This window comes from Xenopus laevis, chromosome 2L (genome assembly GCF_017654675.1).
Source record: "Xenopus laevis strain J_2021 chromosome 2L, Xenopus_laevis_v10.1, whole genome shotgun sequence".
Lineage (NCBI taxonomy): Eukaryota > Metazoa > Chordata > Amphibia > Anura > Pipidae > Xenopus > Xenopus laevis.
In genome coordinates, this window is record NC_054373.1 from 42,904,713 (window position 1) to 42,929,225 (window position 24,513).

The window sequence follows — 24,513 nt, forward strand, 5'->3', positions numbered from 1 at the left end:
GAAGGACATGGGTCCACCTCCTGAGCTCTATGGGGGGGAATTCACAAAAGTGCTGATATTGAGACTGAATAATAGTGAAGATAAAAATAACGGCTTTCCCACCAAATTCACAAATCTCCACTTTTGTGAATTTGTCCTTTAAAGGAACAGTTCAGTCTGAAAATAAAAACTGTGTAAATATATAAGCTGTGCAAAATAAAAAATGTTTCTTATATAGTTAGTTAGCCAAAAATGTAATATATAAAGGCTGGAGTGAACAGATGTCTAATAAAACAGCCAGAATCCAACTTCCTGCTTTTCAGCTCTATAACTCTGAGTTAGTCAGCGACTTGAAGGGGGGCCACATGGTACATTTCGGTTCAGTGAGTTTGTAATTGATCCTCAGCATTCAGCTCAGATTCAAAAGCAACAGATATGACCCATGTGCCCCCCCTCAAGTCTCTGATTGGTCAGTGTAAACCAAGAGAGCTGAAAAGCAGGAAGTAGTGTTCTGACTGATATGTTCCACATCAAATCTCTCCAGCCTTTATACATTACATTTTTGGCTTACTAACTATATTAGAAACATTTTTTATTCAGTGTTTACTTGTTTTGTTAATGAGGATTTTACACCTATAGGGGTAGACAGAAATGTGTGCCCTGACCTATAGAATGCGAATCCCTATTAATATGCTAATAACTCCCCAATGGGGCACCTACAAGAGATATGAAATGAAGATTGGCTGAACCAAAGCAGAGCAAGTTATTTTAGAATTGTTTTGACACATGGGGAAGAGTAACTGATCTTTACTCCATTTTTAAAATGTCGGGAGAAAATGTTGTTTAAAATGTAGTTTTTAAAAAAATGAAAAGTGCCGGTTGAGTTGGAATTTAGGATTTCTGTTTGTAAATATGGAGCAAGTATTTTTACCACCACATTTACTCCAAAAATGGGCTCTCTCCACTTTTGTGAATTTTCCCCTTTGTGTCATCTGGAAACCAGAAACCCTTTAGGATTGAAAGCTGCTAACTGAACTTATGTCAAAGCAAATTGTCTTCCTTAGGTTACCAAAAACCCGATCAATGGACAATCTTCTGACTGCATGTGACAGCGGGGGACTACTGACACGCACCTCTAGTGACCCCAACCTTAATAACCATCAGGGCAACCTAGAGTCATGCAGCTCCAGCAAGGAGGGCAATGAGACTGAGATTTGTGATATTCAGCAACAGGCTTTATCAATTGAGCCCAAGGAAGAAGATGGAAATGACAGCAAAAGCACCGACCATGAAAACGAGGATTCAGGAAGTGCTACTAATCAAAATAATAATGAACAAAATGCTCTTAACAATATTTTATCAATCGCCAAACCAGATTCCATACAGTGCAAACGTGATCATTTTAAATCTGTACTGGAGAAGAGTTCTGTTATACCAGTGCCGAGCAATGAAGGGACAATCACTGATGATAATAGCCACAGTAATGGGACCTCCGAGCACCTTCCAGTTCCAGCCTTAGTTACAAATGGATCTGTTCAAAACAAGTCCTGTGTAGATGTTAGCAAAGCTATGAAACTATCTACTGAGTTGTCTAGGACTGACAAAAAGCCTGTGTTTCAAACACAGCGAGATGAATTCTCTTTCTGCACATCCAACTGGGACAGTTTACCAGGGATGATGAGATCTGTTCCTATCTGTGAGGTTGGTCTGCGACGCCCTCTCTCATATGACTGTTCTACAAGGAGTCAGCACAGCAGGAATGGAAGACATACTATGAAACTAACTGGAAACTTGCCTGCGTCTTTTCACTGCTCTGGGCCCTTTACGAAAAGCTGCAGATGTGTGATGGCTTGTCATACAAAACAGGTGCAGGGCAGCAGATTCTTGCCCTTGGCATGTCCATCCCCAGCTCCACTCATTTACCAGGATGATGACGGTTTGCCGATTCCCAGTGATGTGGTACAGCAGAGACTCCGGCAAATGGAAGCAAGTTACAAACAAGAAGTAGATCTGCTTCGACGGCAAGTGTGGGAATTGCAGCTCCAGCTGGAGATCCGTCAGTATTGTGCACCACCTTCTGAACCAGAAGCAGACTATGAAGATGATTTTGTGAGTGTTTCAATCATTTTTTTTCTTGTGCAGGTCAGGAAGGGTCAGCTAGTACAAGTACACTTTTTTCCCTTCCTTACTCTTTTTATTCTTTATACTCTTTATTCTTCCCATCCTTACACTTTTTATTCTTCCCTTCCTTACTCTTTTTATTCTTCCCTTCCTTACTCTTTTTATTCTTTATACTCGTTATTCTTCCCATCCTTACACTTTTTATTCTTCCCTTCCTTACTCTTTTTATTCTTTATACTCTTTATTCTTCCCTTCCTTACTCTTTTTATTCTTAATACTCTTTATTCTTCCCTTCCTTGCTCTTTTTATTCTTCCCTTCCTTGCTCTTTTTATTCCCCCCTTCCTTACTCTTTTTATTCTTTATACTCTTTATTCTTCCCTTCCTTACTCTTTTTATTCTTTATACTCTTTGTTCTTCCCATCCTTACTCTTTTTATTCTTCCCTTCCTTACTCTTTTTATTCTTTATACTCTTTGTTCTTCCCTTCCTTACTCTTTTTATTCTTTATACTCTTTGTTCTTCCCATCCTTACTCTTTTTATTCTTTATACTCTTTGTTCTTCCCATCCTTACTCTTTTTATTCTTCCCTTCCTTACTCTTTTTATTCTTTATACTCTTTATTCTTCCCTTCCTTACTCTTTTTATTCTTTATACTCTTTGTTCTTCCCATCCTTACTCTTTTTATTCTTCCCTTCCTTACTCTTTTTATTCTTTATACTCTTTATTCTTCCCTTCCTTACTCTTTTTATTCTTAATACTCTTTATTCTTCCCTACTTTGCTTTTTTTATCCTTTATACTCTTTATTCTTCCCTTTCTTGCTCTTTTTATTCCTCCCCTTCTTTGCTCTTTTTATTCTTCCCTTCCTTACTCTTTTTATTCTTTATACTCTTTTTATTCTTCCCTTCCTTGCCCTTTACAGGTTACATTGCACTACTTATGTACCGTGAAGCCTATTTGTATTACTGTTTGTAGTTGCTTGTCCCAGTCTGTAGTAAATGGACATACACTTAACCTAATTTACCTACCAACATGCCAGGTTAAATTAGGATGATCCTATTGTTCTGTCCCTGGGTCAACGGTCAGAGCATAGTTGGGGCCTATCCAGATTTGTTGGGAGATTTTTTTTTTTCCTGGCAGAAGTTTCAAACCTGCCCAATAGATATATCATCTGGCTTATTTTCGTACAGCTGTTGTTTGGGGCAGTTTATTGTGTCTCAAAGCCTGGCCAATAAGCTGCTAATTGACCTAAAGCTTTTATCAACCTATGTATTGCTTGCTTTATACATCTGCTATAGCCTGTATTTTAATGCTTTAACTTACACTGTGCTCTGTGTTGACTCTATGCTAGACGTGTGTAAAAGAGTCTGATGGTAGCGATATGGATGACCTCTATTCAGATAAGAGTGAAGACCGACTCTCTGAAGCAAGTTGGGAGCCAGTGGATAAAAAGGAAACTGAGGTATGTATGGTGGTTACAACATTTGAAACCAAAGAACAGCTCTGGCCCAGTCTGGGGTGGGGAAATTACACAAAATATGTATAAGTATAGAATTCACATGGTAGATGGCACCGCTTTAGGCACCTTTACATTTTCTACTTTCTTATTTCTATACTTGCACTTCAGTAAATACTTTCTTTTATATATAGGTAACAAGATGGGTCCCTGACCACATGGCTTCACATTGCTTTAACTGTGACTGTGAATTCTGGCTGGCAAAACGTAGACATCATTGCAGGTAAAGAACATTTGCACGTCTGTACGTGAAATACTTTAACTCGGTTTGAGAAAATATTACCATTGTTGCTAATCAGTGAGATTTAATATGCTCTCTTTTTATGCATAGGATGCATGCAAACAAACATACAAAAAGCCCTCATGCAGTATAATAAATAACAGTAAAAATACATAGGAACGATCCTTGGGTTAAAACCTTAACCGTACTGAGATGGTGATTACAGCTGATAAATCACGAAGTGCACCAATGTAAAATATAAAATGTAATCCCTTCATCTTTTTCCTCCTCAGAAATTGCGGTAATGTGTTCTGCGCAGCCTGTTGCCACTTGAAGCTTCCTATACCTGACCAGCAGCTGTACGACCCTGTGCTAGTGTGCAACACGTGCTATGACCACATTCAAGTGTCCCGTGCAAGGGAGCTTATGTCACAGCAGCTGAAGAAACCCCTCACTGCAGCCTCAAGCTGAATGCTAACTTAAAACCTGTTTTCTTTTTGCTCCTCTTTTTGTTTTCTGCCACGAAGATGATGATTAAGAGGAAGGCATGTCTGTTGGTACTCAGCTGCATGCCTGTGGATATCTTCAGTGACAAGCAGCAGGCTGGCCTACTCTAGCATTACATTGCTACACTGAGGCAGGTTCTCTCCACCCCACCCCGAAAATGCAGTTGCAACCCATATTTAGGATTTCTAATAACTCCATGTTCATACATCTGTCACGGTGAGAGCTTAGTGTAGTGAAAGCGAAATGTTTTCCAGAGTGACAAAAAAAGATCAGTGAAGTGCAGAGAGGTTTCCATGTTTTTTTCAGTAGCATGACACTACCAATGTGGGGTAGAAGTCACAGTGAGATGTTGGTTTCCTTCAACTGACTGACATTGTTTGATTCTTGAAAAAGAATAGGTGAAATGTTTGCGACTTGAGCAAAGCTGTGGCCAAGTGAAACAAGCTGGTCTGTTTATTGGACCTGGAAGTGAAGGGTTTACGTGTAAATGAAAGTGCAGATGATTACTTCCAAGCTGTGAAGAGTTTTTTGCCGAAGGTCTCATTAATTGGCCTGTCTGCAGTAATAGGGTTTAGTATGGAGGTTACTGCGTATGCTAGTGTTACTGTACATTTGTTTTGATGGGTATAAACAACCCATACCTAGAAGCCTGTAAATATTTATGTTTTGTTTGTTTATGTTGGTTCCTTTTGCCATTAACCGTATCAAAATCTCATACTTAGATACTGATTCCCAAATGGAAAGGAAAATGTAAACACAAAGTCTGCTTTGTGGTATTTTTTTTCTGAGGGGCTTTGTATTAAATGCTGCTATTTCTAATGTTGTGCACTTAATGTCACCCAGAAAAGGGACAGAACATTGATACCAAAAGGTTTTTAGTCTGCCAGGTAAACTAGATTACAGTACAGTCATGCTCCTGTCATCTTCTTCCTTTTTGTTTATATGTTAATGCACTTTTTTTTGCTGGCTCTGTATTTGTTTCGGTCCTTGTTGTCACATTTCAGTGGCTTCAGTGCTATTTGCCACTATTAGGCTGCAGGCAAGCAAAGTCTGTTTAACAGAATGATGTTATTAGTTGGAATAGATTCTGCTGTATATTGCTGGTCTTTACACACACACAACTCCGTTCAGTCTTTTGATGCAGAACCTTACCCCAAGTGATCTGCTTTGCAGTCGTGGTTACAGTAATACGTACAGTGGAACATAGACCGTATCTCCTTACGTGAATTGCATGGTAGCTTCAAAAGGGGACAAGGCAGAGTTCTAATGCTGTATGTGAGCAGGGACACCTCTTGCTTATCAAGGGCTGCAAAAGGAGGGCATTTGTAAATGCTGAAGGGAAAAACTCAAAAGGGTTGGTGTACCTCCACACTATAACTTAATAATGTACATGTAAATTCATTTTAGGTATTGAGTAGCTCCGGCGGGTATCCACAACGCCTAGTTGCTACATCATTTGACATTAATACTCTCTCTTTTATAGTGGAAAGGTGCCTAAACATTCTCACTGTCATTCCCACTTGCAAAGCTACATATGCACCACACGTGAGCGATTCTGCAATGCCTGCCTTAACTGGGCATATTGCTGAAAGAAATGAGAGATTTGTGGAGCGTTTTGGGCATTTAGCAGAAAATATTTGTTTTTCTGTGTTTGTTTCCCGTTGGGCTGTGCTCTGAGCTTAACCACTGTTTACTAGTGTTAGACCTCATATATCTGAACCCCAGGCACCTCTGCTGCACCTCCATTGCTGGAGAGCAGTAAACACGGTGTTGGAAATCAAGTGTATGATTGGGTGTAACCACCTCAATAGCACGTGACAGGGTTCCCTTCCCAGACAGAAATTCTTTTGGTGTTATGGAAACATGTTCCGTAACTGTCTGGTTTTGTGGCCCAATACAGTATGTGGATGTCATCTCGTTGCCCACAGTAAAGAATATGGGAAGGGAATGATTTCATTTGAGTTTGTTCTGGTAGCTCCAGCTAAATGAACTGGACAGAAGCAATGGCAAATGAGAATACATTTCTGTAAAATATTGTGTACAACATAAGTGCTGTAAAGGTGAAACACTTCAAATAAATACACATTCTGATGTCCTCCCAAGTCACTTCACTTCTTTGTTGCCTGTAGAGTTTGTACAGATGTTGTTCTAATTGTGTTTGTTCTAATACCACCCCCTGTATTTATTCTTCAGGAAGAATGGAAATCCTAGTTTGCAGGAGTCCAGTGTTTGCACCATATAAACATTTACTTGCAGCCTGTTCCCTGGTGCTCTATATAAAAAAAATATGCCGGTTTAAGAGGAAGACATCAGGTATCAAGCAGGCAGCCTTCCAGTAAGTCACAAACCTAGCTTCTTTCTTTACTTCTCAAGTGAAAAAAAAAAAAATTTACTTGGGAGGTGCACAATGTTGGCTCTGTTTCAAACACAAACCTACTTACTTATGAAACAAAAGCAAAAAGGAACACCAAGAGCCCCAATAGTGTAATATGTTTTTACAGGGAGTAATGGTAGAGTAAACAAGTTAATACTCACAAACCAGGGTTACCGATAGGCAACCACTGTATAGGCAGGTGGGGAGATTATCCTGACCCCACTCAGGAATAAAACGTCGCTCTCTGTAGAAAAAGAAAAAGGGGATGATACCCCTCCACTCGAGGTGGAATCGATATAGTAGTAAGACAAAACAGAGGCGCCAAAAGGATAAAAATAGCTAAAAGCACTTAAAAACCCAATGGGTAATTCAGAGGAGGTAGTAATGAACTTACCTCCTCCAAGCAGACACCAACGAAAGTGGTAATTTTCAATAATAGTTTATTCACCAAACAGTATTGCAACGCGTTTCGCAGGCATTTCCAGCTTCATCAGGCAATATGGAACGGGAGCAAAAACAACTAAAAAAACAGAGACAGGCAAATTTGTAAAATATTATTGTATACAGCTGTTCGGATTGTGGGGAAGTGTGGATACTGAGTGATGCCCTTGGGCCAAGTATATGGGGGGAAGGGGAAACAAGGGGAGGAGAAATAATTCACAGCATGGGGAAACAAATGCTGATGGACATGGGGGATAGGCTGCTAGTATATATTATCTAAATTGGAAACCAAGTATCTTGGTGGGAGACATAATAGGAGACATAAAATAGTAACATAATAAAGGACGTGACCTAAGGTATATTTAAAGCCAGGGGATGTAGCACAGATGACTTGGTTGATGAAACAAAGGCACACTCCACTCAATGCTTCTGCACAAAAATTCTTTATTATCTTCATTATTAAGGTGAGATCCTAGCAGACGTTTCAGGGCCAAGCCCTTCATCAAGTGCTACTTACAAAGTGTGTGTGTGGGGAAGTACATTAAAGGGAAGTTCCACAAGATACCACATCCTCAGTATTTTTATACAGGTCATGAAACTCCACGTTGACTTCTAATCTCCTCAAATTTTGCAACAGGAGGTACTTTGTTTATTATAATACACAAGTTTGTGAGTCATGTGACAGAAATTACATCACTAATCTCCGTCTACAAAGATGTAATTTACAGGATATTCATGAACTTGTGTATTAAATTGATATAATTATTAAAAAGGATAAAGGGGCTGCTACTGTGGTAATGAATAAGTTGGACTACATGGATGAAGCATTATGGCAATCACTCTTGCCAAGCAACAACTCTCCGCACAGACTGGCCGAATGGTAAGATGCTAGGGGAGCGGGAACCGAAAAAAAGACAGAAAACCTGTGACTTATTTTAAAGGGCACCAATCATGACTAAAATCATTTACCAAGTAAATACACTATGTGAAAGTTAAAGAAATCCTATTTTTAAAACAGTTAGAATTGTTTGTTTAATGTAAATCATCAGCTCACTATACCTTCTGCAAGATCTCCCCTATCTCCACTGCAGTTCTAGCTGAGGCAGACATCTTGGATTTCACTGGCTCCTCCTACCTATATCTACACAGCCAACTGTAGCTCCTTGGTTGCTTATCAACCCTTCTAAGCTACATTTAAATCAGCCAAACCTCTGTGTTAGCTACTGTTCAGTAGTGCTGCCACCTGCTGGAAGTTACATCACCAGCAGGGGACAAGATAGGGAAATCTCCTGATACTTCTAGTGGAGGAGTTTACTAAAACAAGGCATTCTGGGTAGATTCTCAAGGCAATGCTACAATCTGAGCATGCTCCTGAAATTTGCATGTTATAGTCTCAGTATGGCCTCCCTTAGTAAAAGAACCTATTTGACAAAGTAAGGGATTTTTTAAAACCTGCAGTTTTTTTCAAAAAACTATATTTGTAGTTTGATTAAACATTTTAGCTTGTACTGGTCAGATTGTTAATATGTGTTTGATTTTGGCTGTGATAGGTGCGCTTTAAGGGCAATGGCATGCAGGGTGATGTCAGCATTTTGCTCCTGTGGGATTTTCAGCTGAGTGAGTGACAAAACAGCCAGAAGTGTCCCACCAATGACCTGAATGTTAATTGACTGGACCCTGGTGCACTTGTAGCAGTAAGGTAGGTGGGGGTAGATCAGGCACAAGCAGAGCAGGGATGGAGACAGGGAACATGATCAGGACCACTCTTAAGATGAACAGTATGTACTGTATTCTGTACAGTGACTGTGTGAGGTGTGAATAATGTGGGCACTGCCAGATAGAGGTGTGAACGATACAGGGGATGACAAGTGTGAACACTGCAAGGGCGTTTGCATCCTGAATCTCAGGTGTGAACAAAGCAGGGGCCAGTTAATCTCAGGTCTGATACCTTTTGAATGTTACACAAAGGTAAGTAATCAATATAGCCAGACTTTAGTGGAGGTCCACACAAGGGGGGGGGGGGGGTCTGCAGGCCACCAGAAGGATAGCACTCTGCAGTTTGGCTGTCCATGTATTAGAATAAAATGTACCAATATCTGACATATCCTGCGGGATATTTACACTTCTCAAAACTGTTGCCACAATCATTCTTGCACCGCACATGGTCAGGGCAATGGGTAAAAGGGACATTTGCTCTAGAACACCTGCTTTAGAGAACCAATGAGATCTTTGCCCTGGGTCCAGTGACACCTTGCAGTAGCTGTGCACATGGATCAGAACCCTGATGCAAACCTTGTATCACACTATTGATACGCAAATTGCGGACACATACTTGCATCACTGGAGGGGGCATCGTTTATACAAGTTACACACCAGTAACCACATATCCGGGGGGAGGGGGGTACAGAAATCTTGGCCCAACCCTCCCATCATCTGCTGTTGGCCTGAACCTGCCCTACCTGTGGACTTCAGGCAAACCTGTGATCGCCGTGTCCCACCTTGATTCAGTGGCGTGTTTTTGAAGAGGGAGAAAACTGCAAAACAACTGAAGAAGCATAATAAATAGTCAAATAATCTGCCCACATCCTATAGCTGGTCTACATTTTGCAGATGAATCTAATATTTGCCAGGTTTATCCTTTTATCCTCCATGAGCAAAGTTTTATCTTTCCTTGCTAACAGGTTTATTAATCAAACCCTGCTCATTCCATATGGGTCTGGCTTATTGTCCTCTAAATAAGAGTATTTTACTGGCCAGTAAAAATGATGGGTGATGCCGATGTTTTTTTTTTTTTAATAAAGATTTAAAATAGAAGAAAGCTGATATTTTTTTCCAGAGAAGGTGGTAACCTTAGCTACAGGCCGGATAGAGGGGCAAATATGGGGTCTTTAGAAGTAAGGAGGGAGACTGGGATTAGACTGAGCACTATGATAGGTGGCAATGAAGGGGACCTACTGAACAAAATTGTTTCTACCTGGCTCACTCATTATGTGCTTGCATGTGATGTAGAATCAGGTGGTGTCGACTGATGCTTCTCTTCAAAAATGACTATTGTATCCCCCATCCAGGATGCAGGCTGATGAAAACCATTTCTATGAGAGAGGTGCCCTTTAAGATTTTATAAGTGCACATTCCTCACTGACATCAATGGAAACTCCAGAATAAAACGGCACTTGTTTCACTTCCCTATAACCCCTTTATTCACAATCAAGAAGATATTACCATGGTCTGTTCCTGCTTTGTGCCCTTCAGGTCTGGACTGAGAGTCAAAATAGGCCCTGGCATTCCAAGTATTCAGAGGCCCAAATAGTCCTTCACCAGCCCACTAAATAGTGACTGTCTATGGGACATTACAGCAGCCCTTCTGGCATTTGCCAGAACCCACAGATTGCCAGTCCGGGCCTGGTGCCCTTGATTGTGTAGAGTAGAACAATAATTAACATTTGGCTCCCTCTGATGGGAATTTACAGGTGACCTGTGCCCTATAGGAGGGAGGTATCCTCTCAGTTTAAGGATACTATCGGATGCCCTTTTCCCTAGTTGATAACGGGTGAGGGAATGCCATGGGCTCGGCTCTTGGTTCTTCACCTGAGTACCAGGTGGAAGTGCTGAGGGTCCAAAGGCTGCATAAGCACATTAATTAACAATATGGCATAACTGTTCTATATTTGATGTTCACTGAATAATCTGTTCAAGAATCACTGGTGCCCAGCTCTGGTTTTTCTACTTCTGAGAGTTATAGTTCAACAACAGCACACTTCCCACCACCATTGTAGCAAGGGTTCAATAGTCACATGTACTGCCTGTTCTGCTGGGAGTTACTTATCATAATGCCGAGTGGCGTGTTCAGGTTAAAAAGCAGAGTGCTAGATCAGAAACATGTAGCTGCCATTACATTTAGAATATTGTTTAATCCTGGGGGGCCCTAAACATTAGGCTGGTGCTATATTTGGTTTGTAAACATACGCCACAAAGAGCAGACATGCTTGTGGTTACACATACACTCTACAAACAAAACACCACTCCAGCTGCACCATCAATCCTAACTCCCTCCATCTCTAGTCCATTCTGATCACTGTACAGGAGTGCTAGCTCTTAAGAAAATGAGTCCATACAGTTAACTAAGGAGAAAACTGCACCTCCAAACGGATATTATTAAAAGTTCATTCTTTACTGCTGACTACTAAAATACATACAGAAAGTCAGGTACATCACTGCCTGACACGTTTCACACCCCTCTGGTCCTTGGTCAATAAGGTTACTCTTTGACTATCTCGTCTCGACCAGAGATAGATTGATTCAGTTCAAGATCCTACATAGACTCCACTTAACTCCAAATAGGCTGTTTCGTATGAACAGACTCGACTCACCACAGTGTCCTAAGTGTAGGGCCTCAGAGGCGTCTTACCTACACCTCATCTGGTCATGCCTCTGAATCCAAGCCTTCTGGTCTCAGGTTCTCAACTACATTCAGGATAAAACGACACTACCCAACCTGATAACCCCTCAGGTGTGCATTCTTGGTGTAGTAGATGAGGTTACCCCAAGGGCGGCCATGAGAATTCTTTTTCGTACATTACTGTTCTATGCCAGGAAATGTATTCTCCTGAATTGGATGTCCCCCCAACCACCCACATTTAATGGCTGGTTGAACTTGCTAAAAACAACACTCCCCCTAATACAACTCACCTACAGTGGTGTGAAAAACTATTTGCCCCCTTCCTGATTTCTTATTCTTTTGCATGTTTGTCACACTTAAATGTTTCTGCTCATCAAAAACCGTTAACTATTAGTCAAAGATAACATAATTGAACACAAAATGCAGTTTTTAAATGAAGGTTTACGTTATTAAGGGAGAAAAAAAATCCAAATCTATATGGGCCTGTGTGAAAAAGTGATTGCCCCCCTTGTTAAAAAATAACTTAACTGTGGTTTATCACACCAGAGTTCAATTTCAAAGGTTATAAAGCCATTTCTAAAGCTTTGGGACTCCAGCGAACCACAGTGAAAGCCATTATCCACAAATGGCAAAAACATGGAACAGTGGTGAACCTTCCCAGGAGTGGCCGGCCGACCAAAATTACCCCAAGAGTGCAGAGACAACTCATCCGAGAGGCCACAAAAGACCCCAGGACAACATCTAAAGAACTGCAGGCCTCACTTGCCTCAATTAAGGTCAGTGTTCACGACTCCACCATAAGAAAGAGACTGGGCAAAAATGGCCTGCATGGCAGATTTCCAAGGCGCAAACCACTTTTAAGCAAAAAGAACATTAAGGCTCGTCTCAATTTTGCTAAAAAACATCTTAATGATTGCCAAGACTTTTGGGAAAATACCTTGTGGACCGACGAGACAAAGGTTGAACTTTTTGGAAGGTGCGCGTCCCGTTACATCTGGCGTAAAAGTAACACAGCATTTCAGAAAAAGAACATCATACCAACAGTAAAATATGGTGGTGGTAGTGTGATGGTCTGGGGTTGTTTTGCTGCTTCAGGACCTGGAAGACTTGCTGTGATAGATGGAACCATGAATTCTACTGTCTACCAAAAAATCCTGAAGGAGAATGTCCGGCCATCTGTTCGTCAACTCAAGCTGAAGCGATCTTGGGTGCTGCAGCAGGACAATGACCCAAAACACACCAGCAAATCCACCTCTGAATGGCTGAAGAAAAACAAAATGAAGACTTTGGAGTGGCCTAGTCAAAGTCCTGACCTGAATCCTATTGAGATGTTGTGGCATGACCTTAAAAAGGCGGTTCATGCTAGAAAACCCTCAAATAAAGCTGAATTACAAAAATTCTGCAAAGATGAGTGGGCCAAAATTCCTCCAGAGCGCTGTAAAAGACTCGTTGCAAGTTATCGCAAATGCTTGATTGCAGTTTTTGCTGCTAAGGGTGGCCCAACCAGTTATTAGGTTCAGGGGGCAATTACTTTTTCACACAGGTTTGGATTTCTTTTCTCCCTAAATAATAAAAACCCTCATTTAAAAAACTGCATTTTGTGTTTACTTGTGTTATCTTTGACTAATAGTTAAATGTGTTTGATGATCAGAAACATTTTGTGTGACAAACATGCAAAAGAATAAGAAATCAGGAAGGGGGCAAATAGTTTTTCACACCACTGTATACTGCAAGAGGATGCCCTCAGAAATATGATCTGGTGTGGCGGGACTGGCTGGAGGCCACTGAGGAGCCTTAATGTAAGAGATGGCAAGATATCAATGGCATTTATATCTATATCACCTACTTAAGTGCCCTAGGGGCAATAGATCCAGAATTATACCTGAATTAAAGTATATACAAATGTACAGGATTCAAATATTTCAAATGCTGGTATACTGTGTGATATGTTTACAATAAAATGTAACCATGCATAATACAATATTTGTTTGTTTGTTTGTTGTTTGAAAATGCTAAATAAAAACCTTTTAAAAAAAATAAGGTTACTCTTGCTACTGTTTTCTGGGGGTGATATTCATTAAAAACAATCAGATGGTGACCTTACTGGAAGTAGCAAATCTATACTGAGATGGTGTGGGATGTAACATGGGGGAATAGGAAGACAACAGAAGGGTGGAATAGGACCAGATAAGAAAGTGATCAGGAGAAATGACCTTGTAGATAAAGGAATGAGTTAGACCAGGGTCACATGTAGAGCAACATGCAGTGGATATTGATAATGTTTTCTGCTTCATGTAGTGTTACCACCTGTTCACTTTAGACACAAACAATTTTCTTAGGGTTATTTGGGTCTCAACTGTCCATTCAGGTTTCAGCTTTGTGAAAGCCAAACAATAATCTTACCAGTAACCACATCTGCCACCTTGCCCCTACAAGGTACAAATGCACCCCAAATATCCTGACCCGACCCCAAATGTCACTGTTCTGCTCTGTTGCCGTTCTCTTCTTCGGTTTTTGCAGATGTCAAATGTGGCAACCCTAATTGCATCCCCTCTGGGAGCAGCCCTGACTCACCAAAACCCCCCAAACCTCAGCCGTCACCATGGGAGTCTCGTGCATATAGTCTATTCTGTGCAGTTAGTCAGCAGTCGATGCTCCTCAGTATATAGTGCAGTACATCTCTGTGCTGAATCGCTGCCCCACGTCACAGTATCAGTTGTTAAACCAAGCAGGGTTTATTTGTACTAATGTGACCTGTTTATTACTGGTGGACTGAATTGTTTTTTTATTAACGTGGAAATAGCAAAATGACTAAACCAGAAAGTATTAGTGGGTGAGGCTTATTATAACAGTGGGTGAGGTGTATTATAACAGTGGGTGAGGCTTATTATAACAGTGGGTGTGGTTTATTATAACAGTGGGTGAGACTTATAACAGTGGGTGTGGTTTATTATAACAGTGGGTCAGGCTTATTATTACAGTGGGTGAGGCTTATTATAACAGTGGCTGAGGCTTATTATTACAGTGGGTGAGGTTTATTATAACAGTGGGTGAGGTTTATTATAACAGTGGGTGAGGCTTATAACAGTGGGTGTGGTTTATTATAACAGTGGGTGAGGCTTATTATAACAGTGGGTGAGGCTTATTATACCAGTGGGTGAGGTTTATTATACCAGTGGGTGAGGCTTAATATAACAGTGGGTGTGGTTTATTGTAACAGTGGGTGAGGCTTATTATAACAGTGGGTGAGGTTTATTATAACAGTGGGTGAGGCTTATTATAACAGTGGGTGTGGTTTATTATAACAATGGGTGTGGCTTATTATAACAGTGGGTGAGGCTTATTATAACAGTGGGTGAGGTTTATTATAACAGTGGGTGAGGCTTATTATACCAGTGGGTGAGGCTTATTATACCAGTGGGTGAGGCTTATTATAACAGTGGGTGTGGTTTATTATAACAGTGGGTGAGGCTTATTATAACAGTGGTGTGGCTTATCATTGTGGGTGAGACTTATTTTTTGCATTGTTCTGTTTCACTTTTTTCACCCCGTGGAACACTGGTGTTACTGTGTCAGTGGTGAAGATTGTACAGTGTGAGGCAGCTGTTTATAATTAGCTGTTCCCTGTTTATTATTAACATTACTATTAGCTGTTACAGTCACTAAAATCTCTCCTTGAAACACAAGAGAAAACATGTCCATGTGCCTCTAACACTGCTGGGGGGATATGAGCCTGAACATGCTCTCACTATACAGTGTGACTAATTCTCTGCTCATTGTCACGTAAACATTCATGTACAAAAAAAAGACTTCCTTTTCCTTTATCTGTGTGAGAAGACTTGAAGGCGGGAACAGAAAACAGGTTTCACTTTCAAATAGGCCTGACGGTAAAGGTAAGAGTTTGTTCTCTTTGCGCCGCCAAAAAAGCTCATAAAGGGGTAGAAGCCTAAGGCAGCACTCGCCTGACCAGTTAAAATGATACTTGACCCCAATGTTATTAATAGGGAAAAAAATCTAAATATATAGGAAGGCCGGTATTTTTTTTACCAAAAAAGGTGGCAGCTCTAACAAAGCGGGAGGTGGGGTGTTAGCTGGATTCTGACTTCAGAGCACAAATGAATTGTATTATAGTATGAATGTGAAGTTGGAACTTAAGAGAAAAAGAGAAGGACAGGGACACTCTTGTTGTGTATGGTACAACTGCAACTCACTCAAACCAGCACAGGAACAAATATTTGCTAAGTCATTACAATTGAGATCTCTATTCAAACCAATGTATTTTTTTTAAAAAAAAGTAAATATTGTTTCAAGCAACAATGTGATCAATTAATACATATTTTTCCTTTTCATGATTAATTGAGTAATAATGTAGTACGGAACAGTTACTGCCTGCTACCCTGTTCCCTGCCCTAATAAATCTGTTAGATTTGAACAGTGGCATAACTAGATGTTACTGGGCCCACAGCAAATTCAGTTTAGGGCCCCAAAACATCGGTGTTCTATTGTAACAAGATATCTTCAACACGACTCGTTATTTAGGGCCTAAAGCTGGCCATAGACGCAAAGATCTGATCGTACGAATCAAGGATTCTTACGATTTTCGGAACGTGTGTGGAGAGTCCCGACATTTTTCGTCCGGCGGAGATCAGTCGTTTGGTCGATCGGACAGGTTAGAAAATTTCTGTCGGCTGCCGATAATATCTCTGCGTGTATTGCCGATCGTACAATTTTCAGTGGGAGACTGTCACTAGCTTTGGTTGGACATAGATATCGTACGATTGCTGTCAGGGGCAGAACATTGGCTGATCTGTTCTTTTACTAATCTGACTGGTAAGACGTTGATCTGAATGGTTAGTGGCGGGTCGGGAGATGGGAAAGTCCGATCGTACGATGATTCGTATGATTGGATCTTTGCATCAATGGCCAGCTTTACTGGGCCCCCTACTTCATGGGCCCCCCCTGTGACTGCAGGTTGTGACATGTCACATGATTTTAAGGATTCCGTTTTGGCCAGGCACAAGGATTCGGCCGAATCCAAATCCTGCTGAAAATGGCCTAATCCTATGGGCGACTAAGGAACCGAATCCTGGATTCAGTGCAGCCCTAGTAATTATACCCATGTATTGTTAGCTCTTTTGGGCAAATTCTGTTCCCCCTTTCACCCACAGGAGAGAGTGTATACTATTACTGATAGCCTTCAGTTACATGTGGCTGGTGAGTGGCAGTGGAGTAGAGGCCACACTCAGAATCAGAGAGAGGCAGTGTAAGGACAAGGAATTCACAGACAGATGAGGGGATAAGTATAGACAGAAAGGAATGGAAAGTTAATGGGACAGCAAGAAAGAAATAGTGCCGAGTGCATACAATTCAGGAAATGCTTAGAAAATGGGAAATAAGAGAAAGCGAAGGCGTATAGAAAAGGGGATACATGGGCAAACTGAAAAAGTGACAGACAGAGGGGAATTAAGGAATGAAAAAATAGTAAAGATAGTAAAGGGAACAGAAATGTGCAGAGTAGAAAAACAAGAGTATAAGAAGGAGAAGATAAAAATGTAAAAACAAGTATAAGAAAAAGGATGATAAAATATATAAAACTTGATGTAACTACATGTGCCACCCCCTGCAGTGATGTCAGAGATTATTCAAGAGGGGGGAGGAATGTCCCAACAATGACTGGAACATGGCCCCATTAGACCCTCACGTTCAGATTTGCTTCCATTGACCCCCATGAACATCAAACCTGTTTCTATGTAAGAAGGTACCACTTGTGTTTCCCTGACAGGTGTGGGACATAACCAAAGAATACAAACACTGCGCAGTGTGGAAGCTTTAATCACAACATCACATTAAAGGAGAAGGAAAGGCTTAAATTAAGTAAGCTTTATCAGAAAGCTCTATTTAAATACACCAGTAAACCCTCAAAGTAATGCTGTTCCGAGTCCTCTGTCAAAAGAAACAGCATTTCTTTCCTTTCATTGTGTACACATGGGCTTCTGTATCAGACTTCCTGTTTTCAGCATAAACCTCTAGGGCAGGGCTTGAGCATGCTCAGTTTGCTCCTCTCCGCCTCCCTCCTCCCATCCCTGCTGTAATCTGAGCTCAGAGCTGTAAGTGAGCAGGGAGAGACTCAGGCAGGAAGTGATGTCACACCAAGCTTATATGGCAGCTGCTATCCTAAGCAAACAGAGACAGTGTCTAGAGCTGTTTACTCAGGTATGGTAAAGCATTCTGCAGAATAAATATAGTATTCTAGCTTGCACTATTGTGGCTAATCTATTGGCAATGAACTGTCTTGGAGCTTTCCTTCTCCTTTAATGCCATGCCCTATATAAGCAATAGAAATGTAAATAGATTCTGGCATCAGTGAAATTCCCTATTATTTCATTTTAAACAGGCAGCTAAAGCCAGAAAGAATTCTTTTCTCTGTCTTAATATGCTGGACTGTACTCAGGGGTTGATTTTAGACATACTGCTCAACATACAAGATATATTAGTATCCCAGAAGAATTTGTGATCTTTCTGTATCGAAATGACATTGAGCTTTAGGAATTCCGTTTGGAAATGCACTGGCATAATAAGCCTCGTTTACAATGCGCAAAGTGCAATTATTGGCATCTATTTTACCTATAATGCATCATTTATTCCCAGAATCTCTGTGTAATTGCAAGCACAAGGTAAAGCTGCATGCCGTTCTATTGAAATAACTCAATTACTGGCAGGTCCAGTGTATCAGAAATTCCAGTAATCCCTTGTGTCGTGTTATCAGACTGAATGGGTCTACAGTCACATGCATCAATCTTAAAAAAGGAGCATGTATAAGTGCCTTTTAATTTAGCAATTTGCACGCGTTTTGCAAACTTTTAGATTGTAAGCTCTTTTGACCAAGGTCATCTGATCCCATTTTTAATTCCGTAACCCTTAAGCGGGTTGTTCACCTTTCAATTAACTTTTAGTATGATGTAGAGAGCGATATTCTGAGACAATTTTCAAATGGTTTTCATTTTTTATTATTTGTGGTTTTTGAGTTATTTTTCTTTTTATTCAGCAGCTCTCCAGTTTCAGCAATCTGGTTACCAGGGTCCAAATTCCCCTAGCAACCATGCACTGATTTGAATAAGAAACTGAACTATAAATAGGAGAGGGTCTAAATAGAAAGGCGAGTAATGAAAAGTAGCAATAACAATAAATGTGTAGCCTTATGGAGCATTTGTTTCTTAGATAGGGTCAGCGACCCTCCATTTGAAGCAGGAAAGAGTCAGAAGAAGGAGGCAAATAATTCAAAAACTAAAAAGTAATGAAGACCAATTGAAAAGTTGCTTAGAATTAGCGATGCTATAACATACTAAAAGTTAACTACTTCTTTATATTATTTCTAAGCCCCTGTTTAGTGCTGAGTAACTTGCTGGTGCCATATAATGATGATGATGATAAAGATGATTTATAAATAATGCCTGTGTACATGGTACATATGAACATTGTTACTGACACCTTGTGGCTAAATCCTTGCACTGCATTTTCCAGGTTTTCCCATCTCTACAATGTGAACATGTCGCTCTTGGTGGTTCTGTTTAACTCTGGTGACATTTGAATATATTTTCCCCAGGGCTTTTAGGAAGAAGAAAGAGACGCGGAGGAAATGGCTGGTAAGGAAACTATTTGCGTATGGAGGGGTGATGATGATGGTGATGACAAGGAATAAAATAATCATAATCTGGTATATTTAGCAGATCGCCTGAGGGGTATAAGGAAACTGTTTGTGGAAGGTGTGAACACGTCTGTGATTAAGGAACTGCTGGACAGTCTTTGTGAAGATGAAATCATTAAGGATTGTGAGAAAGAAATGGTCACTGAAAATACGTCAGTCACGCGGGATCAAGCTCGATGTCTCATTGACATGATTATAAAGAAAGGGGACAAGGCTTCAGAGAAATTTCTACAGGCGCTTCAAAAGGAAGATCCGACTCTTAGTACTAAGATTGGACTGAAGCAATAAATTGCTGGGGAGGGGATTAGGCTAATATAGATGAGTGGTACCGGGAGATCCATTGAAGGTCTTTTTTTTTCAACCCAAATTATCTATGCAGCTATCTGTGCTCTCCAGGGTGAGGTAGGAAGGCTATTTGCTCTGGGAAAAGAAAGCAAATAGTATATTATAAACCAGGGATCCCAATCTGCAGCCCACCTATCTAGTGTTGTTAAACTACAACTTCCAATGGCACCCCCAAGCGAATATGTGTGGCACCACTACAGAAGGGGGGTGGGTAAAGACATGCAGACATTGGGGGGACAAGGACCTGAACTAAGGGTAAGTGACAGAAGAGCTCTGTGCCCAACTCCCCCACCACCATTGTAGGCACATGTCTCTTCTGCTTAACCCTTACTTCTGGCCCTGGGAGGGTCACAGGTTGAGTGTAATTCATCCCTATAATTTCCCTGCCTCCCAGATGGGGGCCAAAGCATTCTTCAATTTTCTGCATTGTTTTAAAAGGGACCAACATTGTATCATGTAGCACAATCCCTAAATGGAAATCAAAATAAAGTTTTCATTTTTATGTGTAACTGGACTTGTTCTGTGAGCTTATTTTAGCTGTATATTATTTCATTACTGTTCTACACTCTATATTCCAGGTAAGGTTAGCGGATGCCTTAGTTAATCTGATAATGAGTGCCCCATGCTCTCTCCTCAGTGCTTTTACTAGCGGAGCCATAGGGAGACAAGTGGCCCCATGCATAAGAACAGGAACAGGGCTATCCATGCCCTACGCGTTTCGTGCCCACAGGAGTACTTAATCATGGGCTGTGATTAAAGTATAATTCAACCCTGTATAAAAAAGCCCCACTCCCCACCCCAGGTAGACCCTCCTCCTCCCAGCCTAACTGCCCCAGGGAAATGCCCCGTACTTTATACTTATCCCTTGGCACAGAATCTGCCAGCGGAGTTCCACACATCCATCTTCCGGGGAGACTGGGAGATCAGCAATTTCCAATGCGCTGACATACTAATCCCCCCAGTCAACTAAAAATCACGTAAAATAAAAACAACCAATAAATCAGTCAGGCCCATCTATTGTATATAAAACAGAGCTTGAAAGTCACACGGTGTCTGTAATGGGGTTGTTTGTTTTTGGATTAACTTTTAGTATGAAGTTGATATTCTGAGACAATTTGTAATTGTTTTTTAATTGTTTTTATTATTTGTGGTTTTTGAGTTATTTAGAATTCAGCAGCTCTCCAGTTTTGAATATCAGCAATTTGGTTGCCAGGCTCCCAATTACCCTAGCAACCATGCATTGATTTGATCAGAGACTGGAATATGAATAGGAGAGGAGCTGAAAAAAGATAAGTAATACAAAGTACAAGTAACGATTAACTTGTAGCTTTACAGGACATGTTTTTGTTTTTAGATAGGGGTCCGTGACCCGCCATTTGAAAGTTGGAAAGAGTCAGAAGAAGAAGGCAAATAATTCAAAAACTATATAAAAAAATAATGAAGACCAATTAAAAAGTTGCTTAGAATTGGCCATTCTATAACATACTAAAAGTTAACTGAAAGGTGAATCACTCCTTAAAAGAGTAAAGCTGTGCAAACATTGATTCCTGTAGGAATCATATAAAGGGGTGTGATAGGATGGTGGGGCCACGAAGCAGCAGTTATGGTAGCCAGTGTGGAGGACAGCAGGTATAGCAGGGCAATATGGCCACGGGAGGCAAGATGCAACAGTAATATTATATGAGTATTCAATTGAAGTGCAGCTCCCCAGCAAAGTGAATACTCCATACAGTACAGTATATAGAGAGGGAGACAGATTTGTGCTGTGGGAGTGTCAGAATGAATGCTGAAGAGTGTCAGTGGGTGAGTAATCTCTAAAGCGAGTCCTGGCTATTTGCAACACTCCATCTAATGCTCAGCTCCACCTTCACTGATTTATACCAGCCAGAGCCCGAGAGCCGGGGGTCAGTGAACAAGAGCGCAGAATTAGTGATGGGGGGCAGGGAAATTGTCCTGTGAGGCGCAGCACTCTGCACGTTAATATTAATGGAATGCTGGGATTCGAAAAAATAAAAGATAATTTTTTTCACACTGAACCAATGTGTTATATTCAAGAGAAATAGGGGGAGAAGGTGACATCATATTCGTTGTTCATCCCCAGAGGTAATCTAGTATCTAGGGAGTAGATCCATTTGGTCTCTAGGTGGAGTAATCTCTTACTTATGTCTCCCCCTCTTTGATCCAAGGAAACCCTGGTTTTACCAGGTACCTATTTTCTGTCCTTTGATAAGGACCATAAGTACCAGTGAGATGTTGGTAAAGGGTAGAGAGAATCATATAGCAATAGCTTTAGGCATGAAACGCAGACCTCAGTACTCTCAATAAAGGGGCTTGGGAGGAGATGCACAGACACTACACATAGGGTTGCCACATTTTCCTGGAAAAAATACCAGCCTTCCTACATATTTATCTTTTTTCCCTATTAATAACATTGGGATCAAACCAGGTGGCAACCCTAACTACACATGCACCACCACTTCTATATGAGACCCAGGCCAGCACAAGTTGCATGACACACAGATACAACTATTTACACTATATTTCAGGCGCACAAATAGTTGTTCCTCTTACCAGCAACCACAACTCACTGGATAGGGGTGGCAGATGCATTGTGAAGATTGTGTTTGTTTTTTGCACTTTGCAAATTGCCCCTCCCCTCCATGATAAATGAGCCCTTACATATTGCTTTGCCTTTTTTTTTTAATTTTTGCATATTTTGATCAAGAAACATGATTGCGAATAGCACAAATGTTTACTTTGCCATGCGATTGTGAATCAACACATAAATCATAAAACATGTCTGTTATGAGATCTATTTTTTTTTTTTTTTAAAAGAGCGTTATGGTTCACAAATTATTAGCAAATACTTTTGGAATTTGTCTTTTCCAGTTATCACATTGATTAATGTCCCGGTGTATTTGGATTGTAAATACTTTCATAAATAACCAGCTGGAGCCCCACAGCTTAGACGTTTCATCCTTAAAAATTAACTCATTCACAATCTGGGAACACTGACACTTTCCTTTTAACTCTGGAGCTGCTGTTATTGGGATCAGTTGGGTTGATAAAATAATGCTTGTGCCCTCTCTGGATATAGGTGGTGTTGATAATGCTGAGATATTGACCCAACTGATCCCAATAATTGCTGCTTTCAAAGTAAAACTCCCAAACTTGGTTGCCCTTTTATTGGCCACCAGTGGGATCACCTGACTATAGCTGAAAGCAGCAAGCAAGTTGCAGGTAAAACTAAGTCCCTTTATAAAATGTATAATGAAGCAAAATAATTCTTAATGAACAGTGTCGGACTGGGACACCTGGGGCCCACCCAAAAACCTTAGACCAGGGGCCCACCAAAGAACTATAGACCAGGTGCCCACTCTCAGTATTATTATTATTCTTCTCCTCACTCTATTCTCCTATTCTCTATTCTTTACATACTATAATCTATTATTCCATCTATTTAGCCTCTTTGTTATCAAAGAAATATAAAATGGCCATGAAATAGGCCAAATCTTTAGCAGTACAAGGGCCTCCTGACACCTGGGCCCACCTGGAGTTATCCTAGTGGGCCATTCCGACACTGTTAATGAATCAGATTAAAGTGTAGTGTAGGACTGGCTACACCGGCCATGACTTTGACTTTGTAGTTGGCCAGCTTATATTGCAATATATAGGCAAACAATCCCTGTTTTGTTTAAAGGGTAAGTTATTTTTAGTAGCTTAAGGCACAAAATGTTTCAATGCCCTTAAAGGGATACTGTCATGGAAAAACAGGTTTTTTCCAAAACACATCAGTTAATAGTGTGCTCCAGCAGAATGCTGCATTGAAATCCAATTCTCAAAAGAGAGAGCAGATTTTTTTATGTTCAATTTTGAAATCTGACATGGGGCTAGACATAGTGTCCATTTCCCAGCTGCCCCTAGTCATGTGACTTGTGCCTGCACTTAAGATGGAATTACTTTCTGGCTCAATCAGTCTCAGTGGGACATGTAATGTACTGGCAGCCCAGGAAGAGCTATCGGCACCAAGAGTTGAAGAAGGAGATGGGGCAGAGGACACGAATAGCCGGGAGGGGAAATCGAGTGCAGCAGTATGGATGGTCGCCTTTTCTGAAGAGGAGCGGAAGTGGAGTTTCTGTAAGTTATTTCTTAATAAAAGCTTTGCTATTTCAAAATTTAATTTGTCTTGGTGGGTTTTTTTCGTTGTATTCGACTTTTTAAAAAATTTTCTTTGATGTTACTGGTCCTTTCAGTGCTGTTCTTAGATCTTCCAGGGAGCTGTTATCTTGTGTCAGGGAGCTTCTAAATGGTTACCTTCCCATTGTTCTTTTGTTTGGCTGCTGGGGGGGGAAAGGGAGGGGGGGTGATATCGCTTGCAGTACAGCAGTAAAGAGTGATTGAAGTTTACCAGAGCACAAGTCACATGACTGGAGGCAGCTGGGAAATTGACAATATGTCTAGTCCCATGTCAGATTTCAAAATTGAATATAAAAAAATCTGTTTGCTCTTTTGAAAAATGGATTTCAATGCAGAATTCTGCTGGAGTAGCACTATTAACTGAGGCGTTTGAAAAAAAACAAGTTTTCCGATGACAGTATCCCTTTAATATATGGATAAATGGTTGAGTGTAGAGTATCTCATATATATATATATATATATATATATTATAGTTTATATAATAGAGTGCTGTGTAGCCATGGGGGAACCATTCAAGTTGAAAGAAGAGAAAAGGTACAGTTTACTTAGCAGATAACAGATAAGTTATTTATATACAATGGATACAACAGAGAGCATCTGTTATCTGCTACATAACCTGTGCCTTGAATGGCTGTCCTCACGGCTACATACCAGCATATTTATATAAACTATAGCCTTGTTTTCAAGCAAACACACCAGTTGTACCAATGC

General features: G+C 40.6%; 2 protein-coding genes across 5 annotated transcripts in view; both read left to right on the top strand.

Annotated features, from left to right (window-relative positions):
- Positions 1-6,436, top strand: part of mtmr4.L (myotubularin related protein 4 L homeolog) — a gene marked incomplete at its 5' end in the record, with an annotated part of 39,767 nt that extends 33,331 nt beyond the window's left edge. Inside the window, 4 exon segments of the mRNA NM_001086804.1 lie at positions 1,044-2,088; positions 3,450-3,560; positions 3,749-3,837; positions 4,128-6,436. Of these exon segments, the coding sequence (NP_001080273.1) occupies positions 1,044-2,088; positions 3,450-3,560; positions 3,749-3,837; positions 4,128-4,305 (1,423 nt within the window). The 3' untranslated portion in view covers positions 4,306-6,436.
- Positions 6,437-15,121: 8,685 nt separating this feature from the next.
- On the top strand, positions 15,122-20,114 carry LOC108707997 (caspase recruitment domain-containing protein 18). Of its 4 annotated transcripts, none has more exons than XM_041581767.1 (3): positions 15,122-15,448; positions 19,159-19,198; positions 19,283-20,114. In XM_041581767.1, exons 2-3 carry the CDS (start codon positions 19,192-19,194, stop codon positions 19,546-19,548), a joined length of 273 nt encoding a protein of 90 aa, XP_041437701.1. In that variant the 5' UTR covers positions 15,122-15,448; positions 19,159-19,191; the 3' UTR covers positions 19,549-20,114. The 4 variants fall into 4 exon arrangements, with proteins under 4 accessions (XP_041437701.1, XP_018101709.1, XP_041437700.1 ...); XM_018246220.2 differs by having other exon boundaries at positions 15,126-15,448; positions 19,077-19,198; XM_041581766.1 differs by having other exon boundaries at positions 15,130-15,448; positions 19,280-20,114.
- Positions 20,115-24,513: the final 4,399 nt, after the last annotated feature.